This window comes from Argiope bruennichi, chromosome 6 (assembly GCF_947563725.1).
Source record: "Argiope bruennichi chromosome 6, qqArgBrue1.1, whole genome shotgun sequence".
NCBI lineage: Eukaryota > Metazoa > Arthropoda > Arachnida > Araneae > Araneidae > Argiope > Argiope bruennichi.
The window spans coordinates 138,469,090-138,483,648 of NC_079156.1; the positions used below are offsets into that span (position 1 = coordinate 138,469,090).

At 33.5% G+C, this 14,559-nt stretch overlaps 1 protein-coding gene across 1 annotated transcript in view; it reads left to right on the forward strand.

Annotated features, from left to right (window-relative positions):
* LOC129971554 (phosphoacetylglucosamine mutase-like) overlaps positions 1-14,265 on the forward strand; it is a 54,103-nt gene extending 39,838 nt beyond the window's left edge. Inside the window, exons 15-17 of the mRNA XM_056085429.1 lie at positions 6,332-6,453; positions 7,027-7,078; positions 13,984-14,265. Coding sequence (XP_055941404.1) covers positions 6,332-6,453; positions 7,027-7,078; positions 13,984-14,049 — 240 coding nt within the window. The 3' untranslated portion in view covers positions 14,050-14,265. The remainder of the gene's footprint in view (positions 1-6,331; positions 6,454-7,026; positions 7,079-13,983) is intronic.
* The last annotated feature ends 294 nt before the right edge of the window (positions 14,266-14,559 follow it).

Here is a 14,559-nt window from a genome sequence, read left to right on the forward strand (position 1 = left end):
GTTTTTAGTTTTCCATAGCTGCATTTCCGGTCGGGCTAATTGGTAATAATGGAATGGCGATAATTTTTGAAAATTTTTTATTTGATCTTTCATTTATGAGATCTTGTACATACATTTATCTTATTCATATATCTTGCAATAAATGATAATTAATTCTATTATTAATAGAAAAGTAAGACTGTTTTTATCAGAAAAATAAATAGCGGAATTAAATGCATTTAAAAAGAAGTAAGATATAAGAGAATCTATAGCTGTTTTAGTTACTAATATTTGAACAATCTCATATTTCTGAATGAATTTTCTTCAAAATTGCTATTATCTTTACTCATAAAAGGGAAAAAATGTATGTGTATGTATATATATTACAATAGTTCACTTAGCAATTTTATGTTTTTTAATCTCAATAGTACTCATGTTTTATGTCATAAAGTAAAATTGTCTTAACATTTATTGAAATTAGATTCGTAATGGAAAAGAAATTTTAGTTAAAAAAAAATGTACATAAGTGGATTAATTTGAACATAGGATTCTGCCAATTATCTGCCAGTTTTATATTATAGATTTCAAGAATTCTTTTGCCTTTTTCTTTCAATACATTAGTTTGGAAAAACCTACTTTTGTTTATTTCAACTCCCTTTTTTGTTAAATATTCTTTTAAAAAATATTTTAAATCATGTAAATTCTGTTTACAAAATCAATTCTGCTTTTATGCAAAGAAATGTCTTATATCTGATAAATAATTATGTTTTACAAAAAAAGAGAAAGAAAATAGATGCCTAAAGAGAACATTTTCACATACGAAATTTGAATACTATATCTTGCATAGAATAGGATATCTAATACACAGGGAATTGAATTTTTAGGCAACGACAAGACATAAGTTTTGACTTCAAATTCAGGTTTTAGTGATACAACTATATCAATTAACAACAACAACAACAACAAATCTAATGGAATTGGCCAGTAAATAGAATGATTAGTGCGTTACACATCATTTTATGGATTTTATTTCCTTCGTAATTATATTTATTGGTTGAGAAAAAAAATTAGTTTGATATTGCTTACTTTCATAGGAGTATTTTCAAAATAGTAGAAATAAGGGAAGTTTGTCATATTTGAATCACCAAAATAGTTTTTAATGAAATCTGACAGAAAAATAATTTCAATAAAGGAAAAACAGTAAATTTTTTGTAGTTTATTTATTTTTAAAAATGTAATAAACACTCTGAGAAATACGCTTTAATGTAGAAAAAAATATAGCCTATTAAAATCGTTTCATCGGATCAATTAAAGAAAATGATTCCACAAATTACATCACTAATTTTTTTAAGCTCAATAATGGAAAATAGGTTTTGATTTTCAAGCTCATATCAGCATATAAAATCTGAACTCAAGTTTGATATTTTATGAACGATATCATTTCCTTTTTTATTCGTTTGTTCCTCAAGATATAAAAGAATACAGCCTTAATTTTTCTATTGATTGGTGGCTTTTTATATTAATTATTATCTTTTTGCTTTAGACTTTTCCAATTTCAATTAATGATAATTTTTATAACTGCTTTCTGAGAGCTACGATAGACCTCTTCAAATTCAGGTAATAATTTTAATTCCAATTTAAGCCCTTTTTGGAAGACCTCCCCCCCCCAAAAAAAAAAGAATAACCTAACCTTATCTTTAAAGTATTTGAATAAAATTATACTATAATATGTACTAAACTGTGGTCAATAAAATTTACTCTCAAAGGATATAACATGCTTAATTTCAAGAGGTTGAAATTCTATCTTTCCTTTGATAAAACATAACATTTATTAACTTTCATTACATTAAAAAAAAAAGAATGATATTCTATTAATTAAAGTGCTTAAAAATTGGTTCCAAATTAACACCTTCAACACCTATGCAGAATTACATTAACTTAATAATGCTTGAGCATATGTGATTAGTTCATGTGACATGAGGACTGGCTTTTTGAGTTAGTCAGCAAAGATTTATCAAATATCTATTGATAAAGTTAATTCATTTCTTAGTTCAGATATAGTGCCAATAAAAATTAACTGAATCTATCGTTACCATACAATATACTTTTGTAGAAAATAAGACCAACTCAAGGACTTCTAGAAACGGCAGTTGTAACATATGAACAGAAAACTGCGAGTGATGATGAATTTCTTGCACGAAAAATTGTCTTCACTTTTCCAAACGTGAAATTTTTTCAAATTAATGTTTCTATCTAGATTAAAGCAACATTCGTCTCTCCAAATAACATTTTTCAGAAAAAAAAAAGTTTTGATTTTGCATTGCAACAAAAACAATGCTTTTCTTGCTGAGTATTCCAGTAAGTCTCTGAGATGGTTTAAATGTTCAGTTCCCGAAGTTTCTCTTCCCTTCTTTATAAAGACGATAGTGCAACTGCCGAAGAGTGAAAATAAACAACGTTATCATTATCAAATTTTTTTAAAGCCATAATGACTTGATGATGTACTAATTGCATTCCGAAATAAACGCTTTCTTCCACATTTGTGGCCAGTCCTTCGAAATTTAAAACTAAGCATATACCTACAAATGTTCTAGATAGAAATGTGAAATTTTGTATAGATGGAAAATAAGAATCAATATATACTAATTCACTCTTGAAATTATGATGGATATAAAAAAAAATTTATTTTTACAATTTTTGTACAATTACCTATTATATTTAATGAAATTTTATAATTCGAAGTATGTTTATATGCAATATTTAAAAAAAAAAGTGACTTTAGAAACCATGTTTACATAGTTGTGAAATTAGTTTTTATCTTAAGGCCTAATATTTAAATATTTACCATTGTAATTCCAATTTTGATTACGATAAAGATCCAATCTATATAAATCTATATTTTTGGCAAGAAATTCATCGGCGAAAAAAACAAAAGAACGAATAAAATATAAAGTAATATATTTTATTTTTAGCTTTCTTTCGTGCATAGATTTAAGACAAATTGAAAATTAGTAATATATCATTGGCAGCGCTTTTAAGAAAATAGGCAGAAATTTGCTACTACATTACTTGCGAATAAAATTTAAGCTCATGATACTGTATTTGAGAATTAAGCGTTTTAATGTAGCACATTTAGATGTTGCATTTAAATTAATTATCAACATTTTCTTATTGAAAATGTTTTTTTTTTTTCCCTGAGAATTAACCAGCAGCTGTTTTTAAAATTATTAATATGATTCCTATCATTTATTTTAACCAGCCAAAAAGCTTATTTTTTTTGCAAAAAAAAAAAAAAAAAAAAAAAAACTTATTTGAACAGATTTAACGTAAAAATTACATTATCTCATTTCAAGTATCAGTTTGTGGAATGTATATACATAAAAGCATACATACATATAGAAAGAATTAAACATTATTGATATCCATTTAAATTTGAATTTAAAGCCCTTTCTATGCATTTTTTTTTTCATTTTCTTAAATAAAGTTAAACAGTAAGAGATATAAAGATTAAATCCTCATAAAACTAAAAATTATAATTCATTTTATTGGATTAAATTTGTATTATGCACATCAGAATTATAATTTTTATAAATGTCTTCCATGTGGGAAAATTGTAAACGTATTCCTTTTAATAAATACATTTTTAAAGCAAATTTCTCACACTTTATATTTATTATATTCAACACTCGTTTGAAACGTGGTAAGGGTCATCAGCATTTTTCTCAAGGAAGTTTCGTTTCGTTATCAGAGACAAGGTGTATCTTTCTCATTCATAGTGAGTTGATTACCATTTGGCGTACATTGTAAAATCGCCAAATCTTACATGCGAAGATAAAGTTTATAATGTGGTAGTCTTTCTTGACACTTGAGCGGAAAGGGGGAAATTTATCGAGCGCAAGTACCATAGAACCACCTCGACGAGCCAGACGGTTCATTGTTTACATAAAGTTGCTCCCCCGCGCCTGGAGGCGTGACCTTTGCAGGGCGCGTACTTAAGAGTTTAGGATCCAGATGTATCAAAGAATTATGGCCTGATTTTTGACAGCTTCGGCAGAGGAATGTGGATTTGCAGGGTGGCTTATGCAATTTCAAACAGTTCTTACAAATGTTATATTTTTCTAAAAGCTCGATTCTTTTAGAAACACTCAATTTTAAAAATTCAGAGCATCTTTGTAAAGGATGTTCAAATTTACATAAAATACATGGCTTTACATTACTTAGTTTATTCGCATTAAGAAGAAAGTTTTTTTGGCTTATTTATTGTGCCTTGAAATTCCTTCTGGAATTTGTTACTTGTAGGGAATTTCCCTAATTGATCGATTACCATCGCTCTTGATTCTAAAAATTGCAAGAGTTCCTTCAATGAAGGTATTTGTTTTGATTGTATGGACATTTCATATGCCTTTCTACTCTCTTTGTCAAGTCTTTCTAATATTATATTTACTAATATAGCATTTGTTAAGTCATTACATTCTAAATTCAAACTTTTTAAACCTCTCAGACTTTTATTTATTGTGTCTGTGATATTTCGTAAACCTTTTGCAGACTCAAAATTTAATTTTTCTAGTTTTAGCATATTTCGAATGTGAATATCAACAACTGCTCGCTTATTTTCAAAGCGTTCTTCGAGAGCAGCAAACAGTGACTCAAATGTATCGTCACTTGTTTCTATAAATTTAGCTTCACCACGGAGGGCAGCTTTTAAATAAAATAACTTTTGATAATTCGTTAATTCGGTATTATCGTTTATTAGACACATAAACTGAGTTTTGAAATTACTAAATTCTTCCATTTTTCCGTAAAATAGCGGTAATTGAATTTCCGGAAGTTTCGTTTTTAATTCAATATGATTGATATAAGCTTTCAAATTTGAATTTTGATCATTTATATTATGAATTACATTTTCCTTAACATTGTAATTAGAGAGTAAGCATTTCAAACTTACCTCTAATTCGTTTCTTTCTTCTTCGATATCCAACATTTCTTGATCGCACTTTTGGCTAAGTGTTTCATCTTCGTCGATTTCTAAATAATCCTTGAATAAAATTTCTAATTCATTTTTTATTTCTTCCACAATTGCCAGCTTTTGTTGACAGCTGAATATGAATTTATTTTCTTCTTCAACCGTTGAACTACTTTCAACAAACTTTTTAACACTTGTTAGTTTCGCCTTTATCCTTCCACGGATTCTATTTAACTCTTTGGCTTTTTGAGTTTTATTTTTCTCCATATTTTCGCTAATTCGTCTCCGGATCGCTAGGACCAGAATGGAGAGGTTCGATAATGATGACGGACCTTTTTTGTATTTTAAAGATTTTATTGTTTCTCCGCTTTCGGGAGTTGGTTTGAGCTTTGCCTTTCGGCGTGCTGCTACGTCGATGATGTTACAAGGACTGCTGGTTTTTTACATATACCGCTAGAGGGCGTTACAAGTGAGAGGTGGGGCAACATGGTTACGTAACAGCAACGTTCACAATTCTTGATTTCGTTTCAAATTTCAGTAGTTCTTAATCTATGGAAATTCTTTTGGTTTCAATCCTAAGAAGGCTCAGGTTATTCATCTTAATTTTTCTCATTAGAAAAGGATTGCAGATTTGCATGCACTTCGTTTGAATTTGACTGCTGGTACGGTTTTGAAATTATAATTATTTTTAGCTATAACATCAGCTATTAGCTGTAACTATTTTTGAAATAAAAGCGGGTGACGATTTTTGTTGCATTTCAGAAGACATTCTGTGCCTTGTCTTTGATAGCATCGTTCCTTATGAAGGACGCCATTGGTTCTTTCTGACAGCGTAACATAACTGATTGAATCAATAGTTTCATCTATTGTTTCTATTATTTCGTCTATTGCACATTTTTTAAAACGCATGTGTAGGGTTCCGACCCGGGAATGATAAAAGTGACCACGGCTCCAGGTTTCTTGCTATCGGCAAAATTTGATGGATAATTAAATGTAACGTTTTATTCTGACAACGCTTGGATAAATGATTGTAGTGTTGAAAAAAAAGGAAGAACGCGGCATTTTATCCTGCATTTTAAGGAACAGTTTCTGTCATTTACTTTTTATTAATGTATTTATCAAAAGAAATGCTTTTCAATAAAACTATTAGAATCTTTAAAAAAACCCTAAATATTCATTATATTAAAATTCAAATACTTTATAAATGTGATTACAGTTTTACTTCACTTTATTTATAGCTTTTCTATCTGCGTTTCGTGCTTTTACGATTTTGTTTTGACTTCCATATTTTTGATGAAATTGTTTATTCTTTTTAAAGCTTTTTTTTTCGTGAGAAGACTTTATTTCAAACTGCGAAGCTCTATCATGCCCATTCCTCTCTTCCACCAGGTGCCCGACCGCAACGTCTTCTCCACCACCGATGCCGAGCGGAAGTGCGTGAAGCCAGAGGGCTTCCAAGAGGCTGTGGACAGGGTAGTCTCCGAATTCAAGAAAGCCAGAGCGTTTGTCCGGTAAGTACATTTTCAAGCTCTTGTTATGAAGCTCGAATAACTACATAGTTGCGACTGGATTCATACTGATTGGTTTATTCTGTTTATTATGCATTGCAATCTTTTAATGTTGAATATTTTACGAATAAAATTTTCCTTTGGGGTAAAATCAGCGAGAATCTTGCTGGATGTCGGTTTCTTTATGATCACATTGTTTTCGGCGCAAAAATGCCGACTTTTGTTAGATTGATTAAGCAATTATTTGAAATTCTTTTTAATTAGTGCAAGAGTATTCTGACAAATTTAATTATCGATTTTCGTTTTAAAGATACCCTTAAATGGTAAGTAGTCCAAAGTCATATTTAAATCAATGAGATTGACCGTGAAAGCAGACTTCTGAGAATACTAAGTACAGCTTTAGTCAACCTTTCAATATATAAATATTCTTACAAAAGATACTTTCTGTGCCTTATAGTTGATCTCATTTGAGATATTTGCAGTTTTCATGTCAAGATTTTAAGACTTGCTTTGATTTTTAATTATTATGTGATCAGAGCGATTATTTATTGTTATCTACTGTTTTTTGTGTTTCAGTCCCTCTGGCACAGAAGATGTTGTGCGAGTATATGCTGAAGCCCAGACGCAGGTAACTTGTCACGTGATTTGATTTCATAAAAGATATTTTTGAATAAATTTTTCGTTTTACTCGTTGTTATTCACAGGAAATAGAGAAAGCGGCATGTTATATAATGCTCTCACTTCACAACTTCCTTTTTATTAGTGTGTCGGAATGTATGCAGTAAACCGAAAATTTATTGACTGAGGCCATATCTCGGCGTAAAATGGCACCATCACGCATACGAGATAAACTCGTCCGTTCCTTGTGGTACTGCCAAAAATTCTACTCTTTTCTTAAATAACAGATGTAGAAATACTTGAATGTCATTATAAGGGCAGAATAGAAACCTGTAGTTAAATTTAACACAAAATTTCGCCCTGGGAACGTTTTATTTTGTTAAAGAAGTTTGAAAATTGGGAATTTTTTTCAAGATGTCAAAAGTGGGTTTTTAACCTCAGTGTAAATGTTTTTTTTTATGAAACTCGTGATATTTTGAAAGAATATTGCAATACGTCAAAGATTTAGAAAATGCTTCCACTTCTGATTCAATTAGAATACAAAACGCAAGTGTCTCTGAATATTAATAGCATTTCGGGATGCTTTGTCAACATTTAGATATATTGTGAACATCGAAATGTCAAATTGAAAATTAGAATACTAGAAGTATGATATGAAAGGCAATTATAGATTGTAAAACTTTCAGTAAAATATTTATCATAAAAATAAAATGAAATATTTCAACAAAAAATATCTCAAAATTTAAATGGGAACATTTTCTAGGGAATTCGAATGATTGAATATTTGAAAAGAAAAAAGCATTTTAAAATTGTGAATGAGGGTAAAAGAAATGCGACACGAAAGGTCCACGAAAAAGCATTTCATTCCACCATATATTTCAATTGGCATCGCTGTCTGATGTGCACGGAACCAGTTTCATTGCCGTGCCATCGAAACGAAAAGGGACGCACTTGAAATTACAATCAACACTGAACGCGGATTCGAATTCGACAAGCAACTGTATTAAGCACCGATCTGTCATTGAAAATAATCATTATTACAAATGTAAAGTGAAATAAATGAATGAGCAATAAATTATAAAATGGAAATAAAGCATTATTTTTAGAGGCATAAAGCTTTGAAAAATTATGTATTTTTGAAAATATTTAGAAGCGTATGGAAAAAAAAGTGATAAACATAATAGGCATGCTAACACACTTATTCTACTCTTATGCAATCTGAAATGCATCCAAGTAATAAAGGTCTTCCAGTCCATCAACACATATGCCGCTTCCGGAAGTGCTTCCAAAGAGATGCATCTGAATCCAATTATTAGACTTATTCTCGATGGCTTGATCAGAATAGAAAATTCGATTCATATCGGAAGTTCAATCAGTATCGAAAACTCTATAAGAAGGTTCATTCGAAAGTTCGATGAAGCTGGATCAAGACTGATGAACATTAAAATTTAGATTGGGACCAAATAACAGGTGAACAGATCTGCCACATAAATTAATTTTTAATGCAAATAAAAAATAATTGAATGAACAGTATATTATAGAATATAAACTAAATTTTACATTTAGAGGTATAAAGTTCAAAAAATTATATATTTTTGAAAATTTAAAAGTTCCTACTGTTAGAGGAAGCAAAACGAATTAAAAAGGGGAAATATATTTTAAGATATAATTCCAGAATTGATTTCGAAATTTCGATCTGCATCGAACGTTTGACTAGAAGTAAAATTTATTCATCAATTGGCAATTAGACAAATTTTTCAGATTTTTATTGCTTAATAATAGTTTCGTTGCTTTATGCTTTTATCGTTATTAGTAAATCGAGAAATTATTTAACGAAAAGTTTTATATATTATTTTAAACATGAAAAATAGTGCTATTTTTATTTTATATTTTTAACACGTGAGTATTAAAATTTGAATAATGTAACACATATTAAAAATAAAATACACACGCACACACACACGCACACAAAAAAAAAACCCGGAAAATGGACTAAATTTAGGATTATGTATACATATTGTTACGAATCTGTGATGCAGCTTCCAAGCATAGTTGGTTCCATAGAAGGTCCCAGAGCTTGGCGACGAATTTGGCGACTTTGGCGCCAAAATAGATTATACCCGAAACATCGAGAATTTTCCCGAGCCGTCCAGTAGGAACGGAGATACGCCTCAAACGTTCCTGATTGGTTGAGAAGCTTCTAGCCCCGCCTCCTAAGACCTATATAAGGAGCTGCAGCTGCCGGGGAGTGGTGGGGAATTGAGAGTCGTGGACCAGTGGTGGACAGAGAAGAGTAGTCGGGATCGACGGTAAAAAACTGGCCTTCCAGAGATAAGCGGAGCAGCGACGGAGTGAAGCTAGTGCTGAACTAAGCTGTGCGCTACTGACTGCAGTAGAGTGTGTTGTTTGCTGCTGTGTATGCTGTTGTATGCTGCACGTCTCGGCTGGAGATAATCGTGTTCTGTGCTGTATATAGTTGTCGTCTTTGTGCTATCCTGTGTGTCTTCGTGTAAATAAACGTCGTTGTTTCATTTTCTACTGCCGCCTGCTGATTGAGTGTTCTCCACACCATATAACTTCCACTATCCAAACGAACCCCGGAAATTTCGTAACATTTGGTGTCAGAAATGGGATATTTCGTAACATTTGGTGTCAGAAGTGGGCTAGTGGTCAACAGTGTATGGTGAAGACGATATCTCAGGCTACGATGGCTGATAGCGGCAATGGTGAGTTACTGGCTCTGTTGGCTGAGATGAAGAAGTCTATGGAAGAACTGAAAGCCGGACAAAAGAAACTTTTGCAAGAAATGGAAGCCTTCACGGAAGAAATGGAAGCCTTCACGGAAGAAATGGAAGCCTTCATGGAAGAAATGAAAGCCTTCACGGAAGAAATGAAAACCGGATATGAAGACATGAATTTTGAATCGAAGAAAGACCTTCGTCGTGGAAAGAAATTTTAGAAGATAAAGTTAACAAAACTGAAGGCATCCAAGTTATCACAGAAGAAATGGAAGGAAGCAGCGAGAGCCAAGTGGAGGAAAAGACTGAGGATCGAATGGAGACCGGTGTCGCCGAAAGGGCGCTTAGCCATCCGGGGGAGGAGCCGAGGTTTAATGAGGAGAGGAGCGAACAGGGAAACTGTCAAATAATTGCAGAGCTGAAGCAGTCTTCTTTGAATGAGTCCCCTGAAGTGGAATCGAAGGAGCAGACGCTTCGGGATGGAGAAGATGGATTTTCTTCGGACGGGTCTGTTGGTGACGGCCCGTGCTCGATGCCTATGGATGCAAGAGTTGATGTGACCCTGTTTGGATTGGATTCGTCCCAAAGATTGAAGGGACTACCTCTCTGCAAGCCTCTTGGTATCTCCTGGCATAGTGACACGGAAGAAGACTACGTGGTTGGAATCGCTGATCCTTGTTGTCACGGCCTCGACTTCCTCCAAGAATTCGGCTTTGCTGTGGATTCTCCAAGGAGGTCATGCAAGTAGGTGCCGAGGAATCTCCTGTGCATCCGGACATGTTACGTCGTCGCAGAAGGACCCTTCCAGCAAAAACGGATGCGCTCTTCAGAAGATCCAGTGTGGAGAGCTGCGGACAATTCTCAAGTGTTGGGAATGAGCCGGAAATAGGCGGAGATATTCCCGCGGAGGCTTTGGTGATGAAGGTGAATACCTGGCATTCGAGTGGATCTGAAGGGACTGTTGTATCATCCTGATATACGGCTGGTTCGATGGAAGAAGTTCAAAGGGATCAATCGACCAGCCTGGCAAGAATTCATTCCGGAGGACTCTACTACGATCCAGCGTTTCGCTCCATGGGACACATTGCATTTCAAGAAGAGAAATCAAGTCTGGGTGTACAATCCGAAACGACGAAGAGGTCCGTGTCAAAAGCATTGAGAAGGTTCGGATGGATCTTTAGTCGCCGCCAAATTAGTAAACGATGTCATCTTAGAAAGACCGGAAGTCGCCAAACGCATCAACATCATCACATCATTCGGAAGCTACGCCAGCGTTTGTATTGAAGTGGGATTGCCCGGGACGTGCAGTCCTTAGGAGGGGGACAATGTTACGAATCTGTGATGCGGCTTCCCAGCATAGTTGGTTCCATAGGAGGTCCCAGAGCTTGGCGACGAATTTGGCGACTTCGGCGCCAAAATAGATTATACCCGAAAATCGAGAATTTTCCCGAACCGTCCAGTAGGTACGGAGATTGTTCGAACGTTCCTGATTGGTTGAGAGGCTTCTAGCCCCTCCTCCTAAGACCTATAAAAGGAGCTGCAGCTGCCGGGGAGTGGTGGGGAATTGAGAGTCGTGGACCAGTGGTGGACAGAGAAGAGTAGTCGGGATCGACGGTAAAAAACTAGCCTTCCAGAGATAAGCGGAGCAGCGACGGAGTGAAGCTAGTGCTGAACTAAGCTGTGCGCTACTGACTGCAGTAGAGTGTGTTGTTTGCTGCTGTGTATGCTGTTGTATGCTGCACGTCTCGGCTGAAGATAATCGTGTTCTGTGCTGTATATAGTTGTCGTCTTTGTGCTGTCCTGTGTGTCCTCGTGTAAATAAACGTCGTTGTTTCATTTTCTACTGCCGCCTGCTGATTAAGTGTTCTCCACACCATATATCTCCCACTATCCAAACGAACCCCGGAAATTTCGTAACAATATGCATAAAATTTCAATTTTTTCAATGAACAATAAATACTATAATCAAGAAAAAATATTGCTTCACATAAATTTAAAACTAGATAGGAAATCTATATAAGTTTCAATTTAAATGTTCGACATGAATTGATGGCTTTTTTCAATATGGGACCAACACCAATTTATTGATTTAATTTTGGTTTCATTAGTGTGACATATACATCAATGTTGGCTGCTATACAAAAATATTTCATCGCACAATACATTTTACAGGAAATTCAATAGTTGTATTTGAGTTTTTTAAAATAAAAGTTTATATGTAATTTTTGGCTGTATTTCATCATTTTATTTCATATTTTTATTCATATTCAAAACTTATAATTTAGATTTGTATCCTTACAGGATATTTAAATCAAAATGAATTTTAGACGGATAATCCAACAGTAAAACATACAATTGTAAAAATTCTGCAAATGCACTAATAATAAAAATGCGAGTAAGTATTTGTTAAGCATCGAAAAGGAAAATTAATCGAGCGCATTTATGTATTGGATCGCGATTCATCGTGGGCCCATGATTCATCGTCAAAATGGCGATAAATCGATTTTTTTTTCAAAAATTGATATAAAAAATCGTTTGATGTCAACTTCGCTAACTTTTAATTCGTATGAAAGCTTGGATTCTTGATATGTTATCAAGGTTTATCTAATTCCTCCATTTTCATTTTCCAGAGATATTGCTGGCTGGGATGACCTGGTGGTTAGATATAGATCAAGGGTTCCAGGTTCGAGACCCGATTCCTTAGAGGAACTGCAGTGTAATCGAGTCTTATACACGTTAAATCCGCCGGGACCAAATGTCCTCCCTCTTTGTGGTGTGGAAGTTTGGAGAGGGGTGACAGTTCAAGTGTTGATTTTGTCATTTGACCACGGTTCAAAAGTACGAGGTCCATCTCAAAATAGCCCTAGTATTGGTTTAAAACGGGACTTTAATATAACTAAATTAACTGAACTAATCCAAAAATATTGCAAAGTAGGCAGAGTCCTCAATCTCGATTTCGCCAGTTTTCACTGCCAATGAATTCTGTCACTTGGCAGACATAGCTAACCGATAGAAAGTTTTATCGTTGTTATGGTAGCATAATTTTAAAATAATACTTTTTTTCGTTATGAAGTATTTTTCTCAAAGCTGGCCAATACGACTATATTAATAATATTACTGTCATCACTGAAGGCGGGATGGCATTAATAAAATTAATTTAATCATATCAGTTAGCGTCTGTGTTCTGCCTCTTATAACAAAAATATACTAAAAGTATAATTACTATAATATAAGTTGCGAAATTGTTAAGTTAACGACGGAAGTAGGTAAAATCAGACAAGTTGTAGAGATTAAAGGCTCTATCAAAGTTTTATTTTGCAATATCTTTCGAAATGAAGAGTGGGTAAACGACCATTCATGAGTATCGAGGATATTCATATGAAGCAAAAACGTTTGAATTCGGTGCCGCGATTGTGGTTATGTATCCAGGTTTTAACTGCTCGGAGAATGTGCAATGCGTTTTCTTCCAAAAATGAAACCTGCTGGTGTGCTGGCGAGTGTCGAAGATGTATCTATCGGCTATGGGTTCCATATGATGCATTGGCTGGAGAACTTTGTCGTGAGTTTCCGCATAGCGAATGCACTGTGAAGCTATTTTTTTTAACGACTTTTGTCGAAAAGGAGAGGGAAAGAGGACAGATGACCGTTAAATGACATATTTAGAGGTCTTGATGATATGCAACAGAAATTGGCGAAAACGGAGCAATTGTTGGAGCTAAGTGACTGGTTTTCTTATTATTTTAAACGTGCAGATTAGAAAAATAACGGGCTACAGTAATCAACGAGTTCTCAGTTTTGAATTATTTTCTCCGAAAGGTTCGTTTCTGGTTTCAAAAATAACATAAACTGTCCTTTAACAATTAAAATGCGCCTTCCTTCTGTTTCTCTTTTTTATCTGTGGTAAGCCATCCATTTTAATGTCCATTCTAATCGTTTAAAAACGTGAAGAATGAACATTAATTATTTTGCACTGCTCACACAATCTGTTGCGCATCAAGCGGCAGAGAAATCAAAGTGCGGTTATGCTTGCCACGCGACTCTATTCACTTTTCAGTTTGAAGGATAACCCCGAAGTCATTTTAAGCTTTCTGTAGTTCTTTCTTTTAAGCAACACAGTGAATTTTCGAAACATAATTTAATAATTTTCTAAAATGTTTAATTTTTTTTTCTTTTTCAGGAAGAAGCTGACAAACTCGCTAAAGACATTTCTGTATTGGTTAAAAAGTTTACCGGTAGTTTTTGAAATTTTGCGAAAGAAATATGTGTTTAAAGAGCTTTGCTGTTGGTTTGCTTTGCATTTAGTACTGGATGTGTTCTATTTATAAACAAAGATTTAAATGTGAAAATTAGGTTTATACAAAGGGAAGAGGATCAAATATTTTCTCTATATATGTTAATTTACTGGAATTTTTTTTAATTTTTTTTTTAATTAAGAAGTATATATATTATGAAAGATTTATATTTTTACCAGTGAATAAAGTATTTTTTTTTCACAAACGCTTGCATTTTAATGGACTCGATTTTTTTTTTTGAGGGGGAGCTAAAATTTGACTTGTGGTACAAAGCCAAGTGTGGCTCATTTTTCTTTGCGGACATTACTCAAAAAAGAGGAAAGGACGGGAAGGATAACTATGCATTTAGTTAAAAGTGAGTTGCATTGGATTGGTTGGTATTGTAATGCTGATAGCAATGATTTATCTGAAAAATTATTTTTTAGCGTAATTACGATACTGTGTATATAGTTAAAAAAAAG